Source organism: Daucus carota, chromosome 1, assembly GCF_001625215.2.
Source record: "Daucus carota subsp. sativus chromosome 1, DH1 v3.0, whole genome shotgun sequence".
Classification (NCBI taxonomy): domain Eukaryota; kingdom Viridiplantae; phylum Streptophyta; class Magnoliopsida; order Apiales; family Apiaceae; genus Daucus; species Daucus carota.
In genome coordinates this window covers 39,352,418-39,376,436 of record NC_030381.2, presented here as the reverse complement: position 1 = coordinate 39,376,436, position 24,019 = coordinate 39,352,418, and the positions used below count along the sequence as shown (strand labels likewise).

Genomic DNA, 24,019 nt, shown 5'->3' with positions numbered 1-24,019 from the left:
CCATGCCCTACATATTGAATTGGAGAAGTTTGGAAATGATCTCTCAAACCCGATAGCCGAACCAGGCACTGAGACCGAAGAGGTGGAACTATATGCAGGGTGCTCGGGAAAAATGGTTCGGATCGGTAAAGATATGGAACCAGAACTGAAGGAAAAGGTGATTAATGTGGTCCGTCGGTACCATGATGTTTTTGCCTGGGGGCCCGAAGATATGCCGGGGTTGGATGAGTCGATCGCTCGGCACAGGCTAAATGTTCATCCACAGGCTGTGCCCGTTAAGCAGAAAAAGAGGAACTTCGCTGTGGAAAGGCAGAAGGTGATTGAGGCCGAAGTGGAGAAGTTACTGGAGGCCAAGTTTATTGAAGAAATTGAGTATCCCGAGTGGTTGGCAAATGTGGTGGTGGTCAAAAAGTCAAACAACAAATGGAGAATGTGTGTCGATTATACCGACCTCAACAAAAATTGCCCGAAGGATCATTACCCTCTGCCGATCAGCTGATAGATGCCACCTCTGGCTATCAAATACTCAGCTTTTTGGACGCGTTTTCAGGCTATCATCAGATCGCCATGGATGCCGAGGATATTCCCAAGACAGCATTCATCACCCCGAAGGGAACCTATGCTTACATCAAGATGCCCTTCGGTCTGAAAAATGCGGGGGCCACTTTTCAAAGGATGGTGAACAAAGTTTTCGCCGATCAGATAGGCCGAAACATGGAATGCTACGTCGATGATATGATAGTAAAATCCTTGTTTCGGGATCATGCCGATGATCTCAAAGAATGCTTTGAGACCCTAAGACGGAACAACATGAAGATCAACCCCGCCAAGTGCACCTTCGAGGTTTGTAGTGGCAAGTTCCTAGGGTACATGGTCAGTGCAAGGGGGATCGAAGCAAATCCTGAAAAGATAAAGGCAGTGTTAGAAATGGAAGCCCCGAAGACCATTCGGGACATTCAGAAGTTAACTGGCCGACTGGCAGCCCTCCGAAGGTTCATCTCTCGGTCGGCAGAAAAGGCGCTCCCTTTTTTCGAAGTTCTGAAAGGAGCAAAAAATTTTGAGTGGGGGCCGAACTGCATAAAGGCCTTCGAAGAAATAAAAGAATATCTGGTTAAAGCCCCCCTACTGCTGAGGCCCGATCCGAAGGAGACCCTCCAGCTGTACTTGGCAGTAAGTGACCGAACCCTTGGTGCGGTCTTAGTGAAGGAACACGAGAAGAACCAACATCCGGTCTTCTATGTGTCTCATATGTTGAGGGACGCCGAAACCCGATACCCGAATGCCGAGAAGTTCGCATATGGGCTGGTCATGGCCTCCCGAAAATTGCGACACTATTTCCAAGGGCGAACGATACAAGTGGTCACCGACCAACCTTTGAAGAAGATCTTCAGCCGACCGGAGGCTTCGGGCAGAGTCGTCGCCTGGTCTATAGAATTGGGGGAATATGACTTAGAATATGTTCCCCGAACAGCCATAAAAGCCCAAGCCTTGGTTGACTTCATGGTGGAGTGCATTTTTTCGGGGCCGAAGGATTTGGAGCCGAAAGAACAGCTCATACGAATTCCAGGAAAGTGGAAACTGTTTGTAGATGGGTCGGTGGCCGGGTCAAAGTGTGGAGCCGGACTGATCCTTTCCAGTCCCGATGGATTTGAGATTTGTCAAGCCATCCGATTCACTTTCCCTTTGACCAACAATGAGGCTGAATACGAAGCCCTCCTGGCAGGAATGGGTTTGGCAAAAAATCTGGAAGTAAGGCATTTGAGGGCTTTTAGTGACTCCATGCTTGTCGTCAAACATTTTTCCGGAGAATATGAACAGAAAGAGCCTCGAACGAAGGCTTACGCCGCCAAGGTACGGGAACAGACTCAGTTCTTTGAAACATTTGAATTAAGCGCCATCGGTCGGGAGGACAATGGCCGGGCCGATGCTCTCTCTCGCTTGGCCTCGGCCGAAACACAAAATTTGACGGGATCAATCTACTTGACGGAGGTAAAAGCGCCTTCGGTCGACAAGAAAGCTTGCCTGGAGATTCATCAAGGCATAAATTGGATGACTCCCATCAGAGCCTACTTGGAGAAGGGGTTCTTGCCTTTAGAGAAGAAGGAAGCTCAAAAGATAAAGTACCGAGCAGCTAGCTACACACTGATCGGGGGCCGACTCTTTAGACGATCAGTCTCTCAGCCCCTGCTCCGATGCTTGGATCCGGAGGAACAGCTTCTAGCCCTGGAGACGGTTCATGAAGGAATCTGCGGCGAACACCTGGCCGGCAGATCCCTAGCCCTAAAGATACTCCGACAGGGTTTCTTCTGGCCGACCCTTAGGGAAGATGCAGCCAACTATTCAAAGAAATGCCGGCAGTGTCAAATCCATAGCAATGTTCCGAAGCAACCCCCAGAAGAAATGACTTCGGTCCTCAGCCCAATACCATTTTCCATGTGGGCCATCGACATAGTGGGAATCCTACCGACCAGCACCAGGCAGGCCAAATACTGCATAGTGGCCATTGACTACATGACAAAGTGGGTCGAAGCCCGACCACTCTCAGTTATCACCGAACAGGCCGCCAAGAAATTCTTCCTGGAGCAAATAATCGTGAGGTTCGGCATACCGATGGTGTGTGTCTCCGACAATGGCACTCAGTTTGTTGGGAGAAAGTTCAAAGAATTCCTGGCCAGCTTCGGCATTCAACAAAGGTTCAGCTCGGTCGGTCATCCCCAAGGAAACGGGGCGATCGAGGCAGCTAACAAGATCATCTTTCACGGAATCAAGAAGCGCCTTGGAGAAGCTAAGGGACTGTGGGCCGAAGAGCTCCCTTGGGTCCTGTGGGCATACCGAACCACTCCTCGCTCTTCGACAGGAGAAACGCCGTTTCGGCTAGCTTATGGGACCGACTCACTTGTTCCAGTTGAGGTTGGCCTGGAATCTTACCGAACCCAGGTCTTCAACCCCGATACTAATGAATATGGCCTCCGAGGCAACCTGGATCTCCTAGAAGAAGAAAGAGAAGCCGCCCATCAGAGGAATGTCCGATACCAACAGCAAGCATCTCAGTATTATGATTCGGGTATCCGAAAGCGTTCCTTCAGAGTTGGGGACATGGTTCTCCGGGATCTGGCAACTTCTATGCCAACAAAGCAAGGCAAGCTTATGCCAAACTGGGAAGGACCTTACACTGTTGTCGAGATCATTCGGCCGGGAACCTACAAACTAGCAGCTTTGGATGGAAGCCCCATTAAGAATACTTGGCATGCTTCCCAACTCCGGAAATACTATCAGTAAGGCCTCCCGCCCGAATATTTTCCTTTTTAAAGTTCCAGTTATGTAATTCCTTCCCTTATGATGAATAAAAGTTCCTATTTCAAATGTTGGATAGTTATAACTTGTTTAGCACTCCATTCGATCCCGTAACTCGGGGCAACCTGATTAAGATACGGGACCGAAAGAGGTGGCCATGATTAACCTAAATATTTGCACGATTGTTTCTATCTCTAAATGGGGCCGATCGAATTCCTAACTTACAGATAGTAACAATCTCCAAATATTGGGGGAATCCAGAGGCATTGTGCTGAAGCCGATTTCGAGGCTAAAGATGTACAACTTGAAAATTATGATAACATGTATCGAGACTCTTCGGTCGGAGACATACATAACATTAACTTGTATCGAGACTCTTCGGTCGGAGACATACATAACATTAACTTGTATCGAGACTCTTCGGTCGGAGACATACATAACATTAACTTGTATCGAGACTCTTCGGTCGGAGACATACATAACATTAACTTGTATCGAGACTCTTCGGTCGGAGACATACATAACATTAACTTGAACTCAAAATAAACATGTATCGAGACTCTTCGGTCGGAGACATGCATAAACTCTAAAACTGTGTCGAGACCGATCGCTCGGCCTACGCCATACGACACTTATAACTCGCATCGAGACAATTTAGTCAAAGACATGCATTAACATTATCGAAGACGTACATCGGAAAAAGACACATGTATGGAGATAAACCAAGTATTGAAAGCAAGCCCGAAGGCAAAATTAATTAAAAGCCCGAAGGCAAAATATTTATACAAGCCCGAAGGCAAACAAACTACTGAAACTACACTACTCCGAATAATCGGAATCTGGATCGGATGAGACTACAATAGGGTCGTCCGGGTCCTCACGGCCGACTGGATCCGAAGCCCCTTCGTCAAGAAGAAGCTTGTGATCCAACCCTTCCTTGTGGGCCCGGCGAACGGCCTCATCATAGCCTATATCCAGAAACCGATCTTCGGTCTTCTCCAGAAGCTTCTTCGCCTTTTTCTCCTTCTTCCGGGCGGCTTTCAACGCCAAGTTGCGACGCTGAACCCTCTTGCTCAGAGTGTCGACCTGCCCCTTTAGACGACCTTCGGATTCCCGAAGGTCCTTCACCTCCTGATGAGCGGCATCCAGCTCCGTCTTTAGGGCCGCCAGGGTATCTTCGGCGAGATTGGCTCGGATAGTAAGGGCGTTGACCCCAGCCATCTGCTTCTGCATATCCTGGACCTTATCGGTCACCGCCGCCGCCCAGGGAGAAGCCTGCACAAAATTAGACAAGTTAAAAGATGCATTCAGGGTTTATAAAACGAAAAAGTGAAGAACGAAGACACTTACCAAGGAGAGGAAGCACATCAGTTGCTCGCACGCCTGGAGAGCAGTGGCTGAATCATAAGTCCCCCGGTCGGCCGGGAGAACTTGCGATCGGCACAGATCGCCTGCGACATCCTTGATCCGATCCGGAGCCAGGATCGCAATGGAATCGGTCACTAGAACCGACCACTCCGGAACATACGGCCGGACTTCAGACGAGTCGTCCGACCTATTCCTCTTCCTGGAAGCTTCGGTGGCCGGAACCTCCACGACCTCGGAGGTTTTCTCGGTCGCCCCATCCGTACGACCAACCTCCGGAGCCTTCTCCCTAGCCACATCCGCCTGGACTATGGCACCAACTGTTGTTTCGCCACGGGCCTTTGCTTCGGCCTCCTTCTTGGCCGCCATGGCCTTCGCCGTCTTCCGCTTTAGGGCTTCGGTCCGAGAAGACACTGCACAAAAGAACAAGTGTCAGAGCAATTCACAAATATAAACGAAACAGTTGAATAACGAAGGAAATGCCTAGGAGAAACAGGGAGACTACCGTCACTACCCCAAAGAGTAAAGAGGCACTCCTTCTCCCGGCTCGTCGATAGCAAGATCCGGTTCGGCTCCTGGACTTTGCTTAATTTCTCAAAGTCCTCTAGGTCCTTGCCGACCAGAAGGGGAGTGGTGATGATTGAGGGGTCGACCTCCCTCCACGTGGAAAACTTATGGATCGAGTGGCCCCCTAGATAGAACCATCGTTCGTGGGTCCCTTTGTTGCTCGAATTGGTTTCACACCAATTCGGTCGGCCGGTCTTGCGGCCGATGGTGTAGAAGCCATTGCTCTTGGCATTTTTCTTAAAATCGTGGTGATTCCAGAAAAGGGCTGGCCGAGGAGACACGCCAGCCATCAGACACCGATGCTGGAAAACGTTAATGTACGTGAATCCGTTCGGGTCCAACTGGCCTAGGGCGATCCCCGTCTGCTTCAGGAGTTTCTTCAGCAGGGGAAGCATCGGAAGCCGAAAGCCGCACTTGAAGGCATTCTCGGAGATGCCCACGCACTTATGACCGTCCTCCGACTCAGGAGTTTGGTATATGCAGTCGTTCGCTATGGCCGGGTAAATATCCCACGACCGATGAATCTGATATTTTATCCGAAACGTCTTCAGATCCGCTTCGGTCAGTAGGGAAGGAAAGTTGGCCATTGGAAACTTCAGCGCATCGCTGAAGTGGTCCGCAGCCGAGTAAGAGGTCCCCACAACGTCACCCGACCGATCCATTTGCCTGCAAACGAGAGAAGGCAAACATAAGCCATGTACTCGGAAAGAAAGAAGAAATGAAAAAGAGGCGAGCCCGAGTACAGAGGGCCGAATCGGGTCGGGCCGACGGGGCTTAGACAAAACCTAACCCTAGAAAACCAACCCAAGCGACAAGACAACACGCAAAGAAAGCAACAAGCGGGGGGAAAAGACAACGGCAATGCCCGAGTTGAAAACTCGAGAACCGCCAGAATACCCCAACCACAATTCTAATCTACGACAACTCAACAAGATAGCATTACAATATGAACAAAACAGCAAAAGAAAACCACCGGCGATCGACAAATATTTACGAACCGGCGAAAAACTTTCACCGGAAAATACAATACAAAGAATCGACGATATCTAGCAGCATTCTACAAAGACAGTAAAAGAAATCAACGAGGAAGGAAGAGGAACTTACTTGTTGGAGAAAGAACGGAAAGAGGTGGTGGAGATACGCCGGAACTGGGACTGCCGCCGGTTGCTGGGAGAGTAAGAGTTTGAGAGAGCGGGGAGTTGCAAGGAAAATGAAGAGATGTTGGAACTATGAAAAGAAACCGAGTAATGATTTGTATTTATAAACAAAATTATGAAAAGGCGCGCCTCATTTATGGCACCCTTTGGAATGCACGGCCCAGATCCAACACGAATCTCGAGGTAACGTCATCAAGGCAAAACCCACTCACACGACCCCTTGCACCATTCGGGTCAGACACTTTGAAATCACACCGAAGCACCTGTCGATCTCCCAGCCTAACGCCTCCTCCGGTCGGTCAGTCGAAGCAAACTCAGACTTCGGCCGCGTTTACAACCCGACCGAAGCCTGGGGACATGTTGGAGTATGAGCCTCGGCCCAATACGCCAAGGCCCAAGAAAGGCCCAGCCCATTATTTGAACATCCATCAACGCTCCTAGTCCACAACGGTCGAAGGGCGGAGATCCCGCCTCATTAACTCGCCATCACTTCCCTCCCGCATCGGGCGGGGACGTTACACAACAGGGATCCTCGTCCCCCTATATAAAGGAGGTAAACCAGGGGTAAAACACATTCACATACACTCTCATACATACACACTTACGCTTGCAGTTCCATAAACCCCTTCCTAGAGCCACTAACTTATTCTCACGCCGGAGGTGAATCGGGGGGACAATCCCTCGCATTCTTCTATATTTCAGGTCACTTTCAGGCTTCGGCATCCGGCAGAACTTTGGCTCCAACACATACCAATTGTAAAAGAAGAAGCTCCAGGGTGCACCGAGGCATCCACATTAACTTTAAGACATCCCTCATCAGGGGGTTTCCACCTATATTATTTGATCGGTATCTTTGCAAAATCAAATTACTCTCTTATTAGTATGTAATTATTTTAAACTTTCTTGGTAGTTTATGAGATTAGACGAGTAATAAAATTTGTTTCAAATGTATATCTTATTTTAAATCATTTATTTGATGACATGATATATTCTGAAATAAAAAAGTAACTGTGAATTAAGATTCTATTTAGAATTTAATTAAAAAAATTCAAAAATTAGTATAAATTAAAACATTTACATCAGTATCAGAGATATGATACAGAGGAATGAAGATATGATATCTCTTATTATTTCAAATTAAAACAATTACCGGTTACCACAGTGTAGGATGTCAACATTTCGCTATAGTCATATCACTGTCTCTATTAATGAGAGCTCCAGAAAAATGAATAAATGAGATAATACATACATGTTGTGGTTGATTCTAACAAGCTAGTTCTTATATTTTCAAATCGAGATGGGAGGAATACTTTGTTCATGTCTGAAGAAGTTATCAGGATCCACAGCCGATTTGATTTTAACCAATCTGTCAAAATTATTCTTGAAGTATCGTTTCCCCCATCTACTCGCCTGCTGGTAGCTTGTGGCACCTTTGAGATTATTACTCCCCATAGTCAAGTCCACATAATTAACATATGCACTTCTCGGATTCTTTGTAACATAAGGAGTCAAATATTTTGCTAAGGTCTTGATCCATTCCATGCGTTCAGCTTCATCTGTATCCGTTTCTGCGAACCTGTTGAACTTTAGCAAGGTTCCAGCTCTATAAGGGAACGGAAGTGCAGATTCCGAAATTTCATCCATTCTTCCTCCATAAGGTGTAAACTGTAAAGTTGCTTTTGTTGGAGGAAGTTTGTACATGAGATCCCACAGACCTTCTAGCCCTTGTACCGGAATAGGCACTTCAGTGTAGTCATTATTTGATTTGAAAGCAGGCCGAGGCAAAACAGTGAGGTTGAGCAATATTTCAGGAGGCGTAAACAAGTCGAAACCTGAAAAGTACACCATGGCCTGGAGCCAGCTGACTTCAAAACAGTCCTCCCGTACCACGCCAAGCTCAGGGAACTGGCCTTGCATCACGGAGAGCATCTTATCCGCGCTGCCTAGGTATAAGGCCTCGAATAAGAATTGCATTGTTCTCTTATCCGCTCGACGACTCAAATTGCTCACAATGCTCTGTCCATCGGCCTTGATCATAAGCTCTTTCGGGAACTTGGGTACAACAGATTGGTAGCGATGAAAAATGCTAGTGAGATTTTGTTCAATTGTTCTGTAGACTTTGTAAACGGTCACCTTCTTAGGCACAGGAAGTAATCTAACTTTCCAGGAAATAACAACTCCAAAGCTTCCACCACCACCTCCTCTAATAGCCCAGAACCAATCTTCTCCCATGGCTTTTCTATCGAGAATTCTTCCGTTTGAGTCGATGAGGCGAGCATCGATCACGTGGTCAGCAGCCAGGCCGTGCTTTCGCATCATCATGCCGTAACCCCCTCCGCTTAGAATGCCTCCAACACCCACATTTGCAAATAAACCAGATGGAAATCCAAGTGTGCCACTCGTCTCGCCAATCTTGTAATAAAGCTCCCCGTTGGTGAGACCGGAGCCAATCCATGCAGTGTTGGTTTTAGTATCGGCACTGAATGATTTGAAGTTGACGAGATCAAGTATGACGAATGGGAGTGGGGACACATAAGAAAGACCCTCGAAACTGTGGCCACCGCTCCGAATTCTCATGTCCAAATGATGCTTCTTGGAGCAGTAAATCACGGATTGGATCTGGGATTCACTCACTGCCCTGATAATGACCAGAGGTTTGGGCGTATCAGGCTTTGCAAAACGCAAATTATTAATGGAGTAGAGCAGTGTTTCGGAGAAATTAGTGTTCTTTCGGGTGTAGACGGATTCGGAGATGTCATGAGAGTGATGATTAAGGCACTGAAGGAAGTTGTGTGTAGGATCTTGAGCTGATGTAAATGTTGATGAAAATGACAAGAAAAGTAGAATGTAAGGAAAACAAGTAGTAATTGCAGCTATCTTCATAATCTTGGATATTGGTTGTGTACTTTGTAAAGAATTTGATGGTATTGAATGTTGATAGTGTTGGATATGGATAGAATAATGAAGATTGCATGGTATTTATAGGCTTCATTCAGCCCTAGTGGTACTAATAATACACAAATGGGAGACCGTTGACAGCTTCGACATTGAATATTGCATAAATCTTTGAGTTTTGAAAAGGTCATGCAACAGTTTGTTTGTGTTTTACTTTGCTAGGTCAAGCAACAGTTTCTTGCAAAACCAAACTACTCCCTCCATCTGATGAGCTAGTTGACTTTGGTCACGTAACTTAAGATGCATTGATCGTATTATTTTGAAATTTATTTTTTTAATTTTTTTTTTGTAAATAAAAATTTCATATTTAAATATTTATTTATAAAAATAAAATTTCAAAAACAAGTAATGTAACTATGCGGTCAATGAACTTTAAAATGCATGTCCGAAATCAACAAACTCATCTAATTTGGGACGGAGGGAGGGAGTATCACTTTTTCTTTACACTGCACACGCTAATTTATTAGACTGTCCCATGACTTCAATCATGTCCAGAATTTTAACTTAATTATAAATCCATTTAAAATTGTATATCATACGATGACAGATATTATAGTTCATATATTTTTTTTGCTAAGTATTATAGTTCATATATTGTGTGAAATATTTTGATCCATGAATTTTTAAAAAGTCATCACAAATCTATCTAGAAAACATTGTGCATGCCAGAAATACGTGTTTCTCAGTTAAAAACCGTATTGTTAATATAGATTTCAAGATGTCCGGTGAAAACAGCATGTACCATGAACGACTAGGCAAATATTTTAACAATAGATTTCTTGTAAAATATAATTAAAAGAATTCTCTATTTCATTTATGCCTTTCTTTTCTACATATCATATCATGAAAGTTTCCGCCCTATTTTAAATATACTTGTCCGGTGTCATAACTAGTTTAATTCTCACCAGTAAATAACGTCTTTTTTTAATATAAAATGTCTCCTTTATATATATAAGAAGAGTATTTGCTGCTTAACAAAGAAAAGGCTATATGTCCTGCTATTAGAAAAATGTTTAATAATATGTTTTTTAAGAACTATAGTTGACATCAAAGGTGATAATATCATTAATATTGTTAGACTTTGAGCAAGTCTCGTAGCTGGCCGAATATTGGGCACGTTTCTTGAAAAAATAATTGAGTAACTGGATAAAGTTGAAAGCAGGATTCAACACATTGCGAATCGGTGATCACAAAACTCAAAATTATTGGGTGACTTGAGCAACTTTTTGTTACGTGTGTTACAAACTTACAGGCCATGTCTTCCTGCACATTTTCTTTAATTCTTGTCATATTAATTTTAACAAAAATCAGATACACTGAGACAAAGTACTCCATCGGAGAATCACACACACATTTTTGAAGTGTGAACATTATTGGGTAATTTTTTATATTTTTTATATTTTCTAAGAGAAACAAAATTCTTATTCCAAATATGCCTGAAAAACTATTTTTTATAAATGAAATATCTTATAAATATTTAAGGAAAACACAAAAGTGTTATAAACACAAAAGACTTATTGATTCAAAAACCTTAGGAATATATTTGTTACAGTTCAAAAGATTGGTTAATAATAAAGTATTTTTATTTAACAAGTTTAAACGTACATTATTGTTGTGATTCATTTGTCCAATTAGTGTATTTGATAGAATCAAAACTTAGAAAATAAAATTTGAAAGATTCCTTTTTCTTCTTTTGTTTTTATGAAATTAATATACTTAAATAAATTAAAGTTTTGAGTACAATATAATTAGTATTTAAAAATAAGAATCATAAAAGAAAAATAATTCCTATTTTCAGCTGCTATTAGGACATCTCCAACCGTGATCCAAAAATCCAAATTTAGGGCAGTTCTACCCCAAACCAATTGATCCAAATTTGGATCAGTGAATAGTACTGGTCCAAATTTGGATCAATACTATTTACTGATCCAAATCTTTTAACATTAAAATATTATTACTTTTATTATTTGATGATTTTGTTAATGTTATTACAGATAGATTAATTAAGATTTGAATATAATTAAAACAACGATTAATTATAAATTAAAATTTCAACCATTTATCAATCACTGCAGAAAAATCAAAGATAAATATTGTCCATCTTGAATTTCGAAATGTACTAATTGGACATTTGTGGGAAAAATATACTAATTCTGAGAATTAGTATTTTAATATAATATTTTAATACTTTTAATTTATTTTTATGTACCATTTCAATTTTTTCGAATCATTTTATAATATTTATCGTTGTCTAGTCGTTAATTGTATTATTATAATTAATGATGAAATTAGTTAATCATTTTCTAAAATATTTAAAATCAAAGTATATGAATATAATGAGGATGGAATTTGGATCTATATTTGATCACAAAGTTGGAATAGGATTTGGATCTCGTCCTAAATTTGAATCATTTGGTGATCGAAATTTGGATCTCTAGTTGGAGTTGGCCGACCGTAAAAGGAATAGAATTATTTTCACAAACCTAAAAATTAGTATTTTATAAAAAACAAAATATTCGTGAAATAATTACAATTCTTTTTTCCAACTAGAATTATATTAGTATAATAAAATATAACAAATATGTAATTACAAAAATATGATTCTTGTAAGTACAATGTAGATACATAAAAGAAATATAATGCTTATTAAATTTGAAGACCGGACGAACCATTAGTATAATATAAAAAAAAAAAATAGCACTGTAATGCAAGTTTTGTTTTTAACCAATTCTACAACATTTGTTTAAAGAAAAATAACTAAAACTTTTGTTCAGAAAAAACATATAAAATGTTTGTGCAATATTCCCTCTTTCCCGAGTCTTTTTGACTTTTTAACTTAATTTGAGGTGTAAAAAAAAATATTTCAACATATTATTTTTCAATTCATTTTAAATAAAAATTTAACATCTATATTTTTATTTTCAGATAAAAAACTGAAAAATAAAACGTAGAAGCATGTCTTTTTTATAACTTAATTATTACGTCTTAGTATAAAATTATAAAGCACCAACAGTATAAATATTTTCTTCTAACAACACGGCCTGACGTTGACATAAAAGGTAAAATCACCATCATTCTTGCACTTTGAGCAGGTCTTCCTCACTGGCCAATTATTGGGTAAGTTTCCTGGAAATGATTCAGTAGTCGAGTTTAAATTAGGATTCAACGTATTGTGCGCTGGTAATCACAAAACTCGAAATGGGGAAGTGGAAGACTACGAGCCACTCTTTTGTTGCGTGTGCTACATGCCATGTCTTCATACACATTCTTCGTTAATTCTTTCCCGTATTTTTAGAAAAATCGATATTTTATTTTGGGTGAAATTAGACACAAGCGCCAACATAAATTTTCCTAATCGGCATTTTTTTTTTTTTTTTCATATTCTGCTGGAGGAATAAGGTCACTGTTCACATTGTTCTCTGATGAAAAACTTTTTCTCATAAAAAGGCAATATTGGAAAAATTATATTATAAACACAAAAAAGTTTTCAGAGTCAAAGACGTGGGAATTTTGGCTTTTTATATTTCAAAGAAAGTTTTTTCCCTATATTTCAAAGAACTGGTGGGACAGAAAACTTATGTTATCGGACTATATGAATCAGTCAAGCGGATTTTCGTGAAATCAAAACTTAGAGATTTTAGTATTCATTTTTATCGTAGGAAGTTATAAAATGTGTGTGCAGATGTTTTACTTCTCATCCCAGATTATATGATAGTTTTGAGAAAAAAATTTATCCTAAAATAATTGAGTTCTTTTCTTTTTTTTTTGAAAATAATAGTTGAGTTTCTCTTTTTCCAATACACATTTATCAACAATTTTTTATTTTTATCCTTTTTATTTATCATTCCAATTAGACGTGGTAAAATGTGATTGGTTTGATTTTGATTATCATAAAATAGATTTGGTTTCGATAAATGAACCAAAACCATTTCCAAACCATATATTAATAAATGTGGTTATGAGTTTAGTTTGAATTAAACTAGTTTTATAAGTAGAAATAAGTATTATATAATGAACAAAAATTAATACCAACAATATAATAAATAGTAAATATAACAATAATAGTGTTTGGGTGGGTGTGAGTTGATACATGGTTGAAGCTCTTGGCTTCTTTAAAGGCATAAGTTCCAAAGAAAACAAAAAGAATATAATAGTGTGTGAAGAGCAGTGTTCTAAAAGTCGGCGATTAATCGGGATTAATCGCCGATTAATCGCTGTTCGGTCGGCCACCGTCTCGATTAAGCGTTAATCGGTGAAAAAATCGTTTTTTCTGAAAATCGGGATTAATCGGTCAAAAGTCGGGATTAATCGGAAAAAATCGGTCAAAAATCGGTGAATTTAAAAAAATTGAAAATTTTTTAAAATTTTAAATTTAATTTTAAATAAAATAAAAGGCACAGAAAGACAAAACACATAAATTTTAAATTTGTTTTTATTACGTTTCACTCTTTTAATATTAACTTCCAAACTCTAATTACTTAAATTTGCAATATATATTTCTTAGCAGATTGAATCAAATATATGAGATGACTAGGTTTGTATATGTATATAAAGGCATGTTTTGGGTTATAAAAAATCATTACTCTTTTGATTTTATATGATTATAAATTTATACTATATATAATTTTATAAATATATATATATATAATTTAAAAATAATATTAAATTGATTACGATTAATGATCCGATTAATCACTCCGATTAATCTCCGATTATCCGATTAATCGCTGGACGGTGCACTCACCGACTAAGTCCGATTCCCGCTTTTTACAACACTGGTGAAGAGTAATAAAAAAATCTTAAAAGTGAGGCACAGATATAATTACATCCATATTTTGTGAGAAATGTGATATTAGAAACCAAATCAAATCCATTCTTTTAAATGTGATTTCTTATGGATCAAAATTTACAATTTTGATTTGTGTGAAATGAGCAAATAACTCATTTAAATTGAAATGAGGAAATAATATGCTGCTATACGGGCATGAAGTAAAATACCTTAATGCGGAGTTCGAAAATTTCGGCCAGACCGACCTTACGAAGCTGTGTATATACGATCGCTATCTATTAACGTCATCTTGCTCAATTTTTCTTTCTTTTTTTAAGAGGAATTCCACTTCATGTGCTGAGAATGCAGCAGGTGAAAATATAAAATGAGAATTATAAATAATAAACAAATGAGAGATTCTAAAATTTATGATGAGTATTTAAAAAAATGATAAGAAAAATGAAATTTTTTAAGAAACATGTAAATTCTAATTCTAATTAGTTTAAATTTTACTTTGTTTTCTCCACCAAACAAATGTTAAAATTCTATTATTCTTACCATCTGGTTTTATTCGGTCCAAATGAATAGCCCATCATGTGCCATATATTTAAGTTCTAATTTGAATGGGCCTATCTAGAATGGGCCAAAAAAAATTATTTGGATAAGGGTTGGATCAAGCTTATCCCAAAATACAGCGTCAGTGTGTTTGTGTTAAATGTTAATCGAGTGAGTATGAAACTTTATTCCGGATATCTCGTTATAAATATACTTTTTGTCAAATATTGGTGATGTTATATTAATCCATACTTTTAAAATTGTCACTAAAAATATTAGGATATTACAATATTTGCACTAAAAAAAAGGATATTACAATATTCAATTTTGTTTTAATTTGTTAATAAAAATTTCTTATGGGAAGGGAGAATGTTCAAATTTAAAAAAACAAAAGCTTCTTAAAAGTTTAGATAAATTCGATATATTGAAGAAATAATGTTTTTTATTCAAATTTAATACACATTTGCAATTTATATTGTTTTGTTTACAAAAAAAAATTCTGTCAACTCCAACCAAATACGAATATTGCATTTCAAAATCCAAGTGCTCCCATACACATTTCTTTTGGCTCTTTGTATTCAGATACTTATTATATTATATAAATAATTATTTCAAATACATTCCCAAATGTTATGTATTTTTAGAAGATTTCTAAGATGGGGTTATAAATTTTTTTCGGATGATAGGTTATAAACAATTAATAATTTTCATATATCAATAAAATTATTAAATGTTAATATACATATTGTTTGATTATCAAAAATATAAGATTACATGACTTCGTTACTTAAGATATTTGTATGAGAGAACTATTAAACAAAAATATTCATACTTGAATGATGGTTCAAGATCAGTTCCATTAAAATTTATATTTCCGACGGTAGCTTTAGACCGTAGAGACATTCTTAATATAAATAAATAATATACATAATTTGTTCAATGCGGTTCATATTGATTTTTTATTTAAAATCGAATCAAACTGAAATTTAATTATGATTAATCGGATTAAATTATAATTTAAAAAAAATTATTTCAGTCGGGTTCACGTGTCTATATAATTGAGTAGTTGCATACTTGCATGGTAAAAAAGTAGTATGAAGCAGTACGTACGTGCAAATCCATGTTGCCCAAAGTCTATGGTTTCATGCTAAAATCAAAATGGTCTGATTTTAGAATTTGATCGAGCCCATGTGCGAAACACACATGAGTTTTAATAAATCTCTGCAACATACTTCAGACGAATAATTGTTAAAAATTATTCGTTAAAAACATGGAAATCATAATAAAAGCCAGAAATTGACAGATCAAATTTGTTCTAAACGATTATTTCGCTAAAAAAATGAAATAAAGTCTTGACTCTAGATGCATTTGTCAAATCTTTCAGCTAGGGCTGTTCACGAACCGAGCCGAGCCGAGTTTTGACCGAACCGAGCCGAGCTTTAATTTTTTTTCTGACGAGCCGAGCCGGGCCGAGCTTTTTTATCGAACAAAAATTGTGTTCAAGCTCGGCTCGTTAACTAACGAGCCGAACACGAGCTTGTTCGCGAACAAATACAAGCCGAGCCGAGTCGAGTCGAGTCGAGCCGAGCCAGAAAAAAATAAGGACAAACCGCTAGTTAACTCTTAAAATAGCTAACCAAATAATTTTAATTTTTTTTGAAACTTTGTTTATATCACTGAAATGTATATATGTTAACATCCATACGATTGGATCGGTGAGAAATATTTTTTAAAATATTGAAACACTAAATTAGGATTAAACACTAGTTAGCGGTAGTAGTTAACCTTCTACTTGACTGTTAAAATAGCAAACCATATAAAATTATTATTTTCCGAAATTTTGGTTACATCACTAAAATATATATATATATATATATATATATATTAATTATATGTTGAATTCTGAGTTCAATAACATATATAAATTATAAAAAAAACCTGAAAATATTACTTTTTTTCGAGCTTTAACGAGTCGAGCTCGAGCCGAGCGAGCTCGAGTCGAGCTCGAGCCGAGCTCGAGCCGAACATACTAAAAGCTCGGCTCGAGCTCGTTTACTTAACGAACAATTTTTTGTGTTCGAGCTCGAGCTCGTTAAGTTAACGAGCCGAGCCGAACGAGCTCTTAACGAGCCGAGCTCGAGCTTGTTCGCGAACAGCTCGGTTCGTTAAACAGCCCTACTTTCAGCATCCCAACTCATAACACTAGTCTAGAAGTGGGCTATTGTCTTGGGAATGTTGCTTTCACGTGCGAACATGATCTGAAATTCAAATATTTGAACACAAATAATACTCCCTCTGTCCCTCTCATTTGTTTACAGTTACTATTTTGGGATGTCCCTCTCATTTCTTTACATTACCATAAATAGTAAGTTTTTCTCATCATTACACCCACTATCTTCCCCCACTATCTCATATTTAACAATAAAAACTACTATTACACCCACTACTTTCCTCCACTATATCAAATCTATTATTAAATATTGATAGGTCCCACCACTTTACCCACTTTTCATCTAACTTTACTCATTTTTCATCAAATGTCTTGGTCTCCGTGTCCCCCTCCAATGTAAACAATTGAGGGGGACGGAGGGAGTACAATGTTAATACAAGTTGAAGCAAAAATACAACAATTTAAGTAATTAAAGAATGAGATTAAGAAATGTTTTGGAGACAGAATGACAGATACAGCTTAAAAGTGATAAACAAGCTGTGAGATTCAGGATTAGTGTTGAGATTAACAGTGATGATCAGGTAAGAAAGCGAAGGGAATCACATGATTTAATCACATGCGATCACTAACATAATCATCATACCAAATATCTGGCCACGACTTGTCCTCTTTCTTTTGCTCTCAACACTCAAACATGGCTTTTTGTTTCTTTCATTCTGGCCCGAATCTGTATATATTTATTAGTTTGGTAATTTGGTTGCAAAAACAACGATTAATATACACATGTTTTGTTAATCACTCTCAAATATTAATCATCAAGTATTAATCAACATGCTTGAAAGCTGATCTGGACACTCGCATGATGAAAATTATAAATAAAATAACTCCGCCAAATTAATGTTACTTTGAAAACCGTTTGTTCATTCTAGGATCACAACGGAATGCATACCCAAGCTAGCTACGTATCACACATCGAATTAAAAAATTTAGAAAATTGATATTATATTTATTATTTGCCTATACTAATAAAGAATTTAAATAGTCCGATTGATGTGGAATGTTGGACGCACATTTATCTTTCTCTCCGTAACTCGAGAATAAAAGGAGTGATATAATTCAATAGTATACTGGGATGTGAAGCCACGTCTTCTTTTCTACCTTTACTCCACTGACACTCCTCCACAGTTCATATCCAGTATACATGTCGACTTATAATTAGTGTTTTAAAGTTCGGTGGATAATTAAAACGTCGATTTGTTTTACCATCCTTGAGTATTTTTAAAATTTGGGTAGTATTAAGAATAACTCATTGTTTTTCTTACTTCAATTTTTGATTTGCAAACCGATATGCCGTTCCTGGTTGAATTATATTGTTTTGAGAGTCATTATAAAAACAATTTTACTCATTAATTTAAGACGATAAGATCAATTTTGTTTTTCTCGATAAGATAAGATCATTTTCAGTACAAAGGAACCAACAATCTAAGCATCTTGGCATAGATTGCTTTCCTCAGTTTTTAGGTACACGTCAATGATTATATTTACTCTTATGAAAGCAACAGAACAAGCATAAAAGTGTGCAGTGATCATGAGAACACTTCCTGGAATTTGTATGGAAAAAAATATTCGATATATTATCTTGCATATATATATATTCCCATAATCGTCCTGTCAAAACCAAATTATTTTCCTAAAACAATTGAGAAAAAAATATACTGTATACAAATTTGAGGAGTGATTGTATCAAAAGCACTGTTGATTAGAGTTGAAGAAAAGGGCGCTTCTTGCTAGAATTTGAAGGAAATTAAAGGCATCAAGTCATCACTTGCAAGTGAGGTTTCTACATAAAATAATATTCCATTTTATTGTATAAAGTACTATAAATTTCGATTCTATGAACCCACCCAAATTTGAAAATTTTAATCACACGAATTAAAACAATTATTTTAAACAAGAAGTAAAAACATATGCATCAAAGTTTGCCCCTCCATTTACAAGAAAGCTCCATGTCTTGAAATTGAGGCACCATTATAATTTTAAACAATTTATCCCACAAAAAGACAGAGCTTAGCAAAGAATATTTGTACTTGCATTGATATTGAGAATGATAACAAAGCTCTTTTTCTCATGCAATCTTGTAAGTTTATGTGCAGTGACAAGTTTATAGAGTTTTGTGGTAGCAAAGTGTCAGAGCAAGTCCAATAGGTGTGCTAAATCAAGTCTTAAATCCAAAAATAGAGAATATGAGATAAAATTGCACTCCAACACTATGCTAGTGATGTGCTAAATCACTAGCACAAGCCTCCCCTTCCCTATTTTTAGAATATGCTAGCCACTTCTAAACTATTTCTATCATTAAAATATTCATTTCCCTCTCTCCTCCACATCATTTCCCTCTCTTGTTTTTCCTCTTTCCCTCTTTTTTTGATATTATTATAATAATAGGGAGTGGATATAGGGAATACTATTGGAGCTCATGTGCTAAATCTTGTGCTAAATCATTAAGACATATTATTCTATAATATTTTTAGGTAACCTCTTAGCATAGTGTTGGACTTGCTCTTATGTATTTTATAACACTGTGTGACATTGTTATGCTAAATTCAGATAGCATGGTAACATCATTTCACTAGCAAGGTGATGATTCCTTTTCATCATTTTCTTCTTGGCTTCTTCTGGGCTGCAGCTTATGATCTTTCCTTTAGTTGCAGAAAGACCATGCTCTAGAGAAGAAAGAGGAAATAAAGACTCTGGCTGGTTGTATTTAAAGGTTTTGCATCATAATTTCACTTTCCCCACCAAACCACTGCTCAGGTAATCAACAAAATTAAAACAACCTACACATGGACATGGCTTTATTTTTTTACCATAGACAGTATGAGTAACAACTGGTGACTAACTCGAGCAGTCAGACCGGTTAAATTCAAACACGACTCGAATTCGATCCAATTGATAAAAAAATATGAAAAAAATATATTTGAAATGCTATTTAAAATTGGGTCCGGTCTCAAACATATCTATGTTAATAGCATACTTTCACCAAGAACGAAAAAAAACCCCAAACATATTAACCATAAATTTTTATGTATATTCTACGGTATCATTAAGCGAAAAATTGTCTCGTGTTCCACATCCAACATTTTTTTCATTTTCTCCAACTGGAGGTGTACTATCAAATGATATGTTATGGACCTTACAATTTTGTTATCAACTTTGAATGGAAATACAGTGCTTGTCATGGAGACATCAAATATTCAAATGTCTAGTTTGGTCAAGAAGAAATTGAGGGAAAGGACAAGGGCCTTTCAAATCCGTACTATTCATTAGGGTAGATGACAAACAGATGAATGCTACCTACATACTATACGCAGAATTAATATATAACATGACAAAGTAAAGAATAAGACAATGGTAAACTAGCATATGAATCAGAAAACTAGGCTTGTGAATTGTCATGGATAAGCCTTTTGCAGTGCATCAGATAAAAACATGAGGAAAGGTAAATGCCAGCACTTTTTAATGCTGTCAAACAGTAAATTCTTCCATACTACTTTTAAGTTTTACACCTGCCATAGCTTTTCACGACCAATGCATTTATTCTACTTCTCTCCCTTTTTTTTCACTTATTTAGCAGATAAGAGAAAGAAAGTGATAGAAGATGATCACACAAAGTGTTAAATAGTTCAACAAGATTTAAATATAGAATTTCAGTACTGAGATTAAGTCTGTACACATAGGAAAAGGGACATGGGAAAGAAGAAAAGGGAAACAAGTGACAAAATTTCCCCAACAGGAGTACTAATATAACCATTTTATACAAATACAATACTAATAGACGCCCCTGCTGGTAATATCTGATTAACTTCTTGGCTGATCCACCCTGAGCCTTTATTAATCTTCATCAGAATCAGATATTGAACATATAGGTATGATAATTAACAGCTCAGTGCCTCATATTTTACTGCAATTGGAAGATTGAACCCAGTCTGCGATAACAAACTTCCAACTGCTGCAAGGTCCCGACAGAACACTCCTTGAAACACCGATGATGCAGCTGCAGCAGCTGCTGCTGCAGATGGGGTGCTTTTGTTATTGACCCTATTGAGATTCGATGACTCTGAAGTAACTATGTTCATAGAAGCTGCATTGAGTAATTCAGCTTGGTCTTGTTGTACCTGATGAACTTGCTGCTGCATTGTTGCTGTAGCTTGCAACGCCGCAGATGTCGTTTTCCTTTGCTTCTCCATTGATTCATCATCCATGATCGTAGACATAACATTAGTATAACCCTTCTGAATCATTCTGTACAACAGCAGTGAAGACATTCTAGCTCTGTCTCTGATCGAATCAACATCTTGTTCATCCGAAAATTGACATCTATCTATGAAAGTATTTGATTTATCAGGCTTGTGTCGTAAAGTAAGTAAGAGATGCGCTCTATCTAACTCAGATCTCGAACATCCCCTCCTCAGACCAATCAACGCATAGTAATCCACATTTCCAGTTTCCCCAGAAGCCACCCTTTGCTTCAAGGCTTGAATCTTTGTGGCCAATGTACATAACCTACCAGGGATTTCTCTATAATGTACGTATTGACGCTTCCAGGCTGGGCCCGGTAGTTTTCGATCACGTAAGATCGTATTGTATAAGAGCTTTAAGTGTTCAAGATCATGAAGTGAGTCAGGTAAACATCTGATTGTCTCAAAAAGAGAGGCTCTAGTACTAAGAGCATCAACACAAGATGGATTCAAGGCCAAAGCACGATTACAATCTGCCAACGATTCAGCAATTCTACCAGCGGATCTATATGCTGAAGCCCTATTCACATAACACTCAGCCAAGAAGCCTTGTGGAGCTCCACGTCGACCATCTACGATCTTGGAGAAGTGTCTTATGGCTTCAGCATAGAGCCCTGCATCAAGGGCAGCCATTGCTGAGGTCTTACGGCGAAGGAGAAGCTTAATGTGGCTTAAGAGTTGAGTAATGGTTTCGAATTCACTTTTAGGTTGAGATGCTGTCTGGTTATTTATTATAATTTCTCCAGAAACAGGGAATTTCGAGAAAAAGAAGCTGTCATCTGACCAGCAAACACTTTCTCGTCGAAATGCAGCAGAAGCCATCCGTTTACCAGTCTGGAGAAGTACCATAGCATCTTCCATTAGTCCCAAATAACAACATGCTTGTCCCAAAACCAAGTACCTGAAATTCCAAAATGTTTCATCAGCCAAAATGCTCAAAATCATATCATTACTAGAATTTACATCTCCCAAGTCCTAATGGTAAAAACCATCAACATTTGCTATGTCTAAATATACAACTCAAGTTCAAGTTTAATGTTTAATCCAATAATTTGATAGTAAGTACTCACATCCAATGAGTTTTTACAATTGGACATGGTAATTGTAATTCCTACTGACTAATCATAAGATATTAGATCAAACACAAATTTAATTCACTTATAACTAACTTACAATAACCAAACCAAAGGAGTTACAGATGTTGACTTTGTGTCCTATCAAAATCAAAAGCATGCTTATTGATTTCATTCATTTATAGCTGTCACTAATTAACAATCCAATGTTCTCCTAAATTTGACTTTAAAATTAAAATAAATCAACAGCTTAATTAAATAAACAATAAATTAAACAAAATAAATTTGGCAAATTACCTCCACTGCCCTTCTTTCTCAGAGCTTTTACAAAGCCCAGCCATAACTTTTTTCTTCAAATCAGATACAGAGAAGCACTTAAAAATCGGTTCATCTCGACCCGGTGAGTCGCCAGAAGACAGAAGCTTAACTCGTTCTCTGGAATGAGACGAGTTATCAGAAGACAACGAAGACGATGATGACGATGAATTGTCATCAGAAGATGACATTCTGAGACTGGGAATGTGGTCTTGTAACATATCAGCAACATCTTTATATCGCCTTAGAAAGAGTAAAGATCGAGCCTTTAACTCGAGAGCTGACTCAGATTTTGGTGTAAGAGTCAAGGCCGAGTCAAGAAGATTGAGAGCTGAAGCCACTTCACTCTGTTCTTGAGTCTCAATGAGATATCTTGCATCTTTCAAATATTTATCAACTATCTGCACATTCAAAAAAAATTAAATTAATGGGTATTCAAGAAATGTGATCAATGACATAAATACAACATAAGATTGAATTTTTGTGCAGATTAGATTAATGGGCCACCCAAAAATGTGATGAATGACATAAATACGACATAAAGATTGAATTTTATGCAAATTAGACTAATGGGCCACCAAGAAATGTGATGAATGACATATATACAACATAAAGATGAAGTGTTTATGCAAATTGGATTGATGGGTCACCAACAAATTTCAAGAAACGATGAAATTTGACAGAAAGATTGGGTTTTTATGCATAAAAATCAACTGGGTTGTCGAAATATGACACAAATAATGATAATATAACAGAAAGGTGCGATCTTTATGCAATAAAACTAATGGGGCTTGTTAAAATGAGAGAAAGCTCAGATTGTGATGAACAGTTTGAGTGTCAATTGGTTGTTAATTACCTTTTTGTTGGTAAGCCACCAGGGCTTCTTTTCTGCACAAGTGAGAGATGAAGATGGAGATGAAGGCATGGTTGATATGCAAATATCAACCATTAAACTCTTACTCCCTCACTGTATGTGTATGTATATGTATCTCTCTGACCAAACTGTGCAATGTGAACAGAGGAGAAGATAAGAGAAGATGGAGAGGAATAAAGAGAGAGGAGATGCTGTGGGGATTGAGATTTATAAATCCCTGCTCATGGTCTGATAGATAAAGAGAGAGATGGGAGAGAGATGAGGGAGAGAGATTGTAAAATATAAAAGAAGGGAAAAAACCCAAAGTGACAGCTTTGACCTGAGAGGAAAGCTTTGATCCTTCTATTTCTTAGCTGGCATATATAGATTCTCTCTCTAGTCCCAGAAGAGTCTACAAGGCCTCAAGCTATTCCAAAATGTATACATACACTATGCTTAATTTTGGTGGTGCAGGGTTGTAATTCGAGCCGAGCCGGGCGAGTTTCGAGCCGAGCCTAATTCGAGCCAATTTTAATCGAGCCGAGCCGAGCCGGCTCGATTAACTAATCGAGCCTAAATCTTTGGCCGAACTCGACTCGGTTAATTTCACGAGTCGAGTCGAGCCGGCTCGTTTAGCTAAACGAGCCGG

The 24,019-nt window shown here is 37.9% G+C and overlaps 3 protein-coding genes across 3 annotated transcripts; 1 reads left to right on the top strand and 2 right to left on the bottom strand.

Moving 5' to 3' along the window:
- Positions 1-567: 567 nt before the first annotated feature.
- Positions 568-3,279, top strand: LOC135150243 (uncharacterized). Its single transcript, XM_064086395.1, has one exon. The coding sequence runs from the start codon at positions 568-570 to the stop codon at positions 3,277-3,279; it is 2,712 nt and encodes a 903-aa protein (XP_063942465.1).
- A 4,137-nt stretch (positions 3,280-7,416) lies between these two features.
- Positions 7,417-9,341, bottom strand: LOC135148400 (tetrahydroberberine oxidase-like). Its single transcript, XM_064083535.1, has one exon. The coding sequence runs from the start codon at positions 9,264-9,266 to the stop codon at positions 7,671-7,673; it is 1,596 nt and encodes a 531-aa protein (XP_063939605.1). The 5' UTR covers positions 9,267-9,341; the 3' UTR covers positions 7,417-7,670.
- An 11,164-nt stretch (positions 9,342-20,505) lies between these two features.
- On the bottom strand, positions 20,506-23,726 carry LOC108205471 (uncharacterized). Its single transcript, XM_017375445.2, has 3 exons — positions 23,374-23,726; positions 22,500-22,918; positions 20,506-22,030 (listed from the first exon to the last, which is right to left on the bottom strand). Exons 1-3 carry the CDS (start codon positions 23,464-23,466, stop codon positions 20,767-20,769), a joined length of 1,776 nt encoding a protein of 591 aa, XP_017230934.1. The 5' UTR covers positions 23,467-23,726; the 3' UTR covers positions 20,506-20,766.
- Between the last annotated feature and the right edge of the window lie 293 nt (positions 23,727-24,019).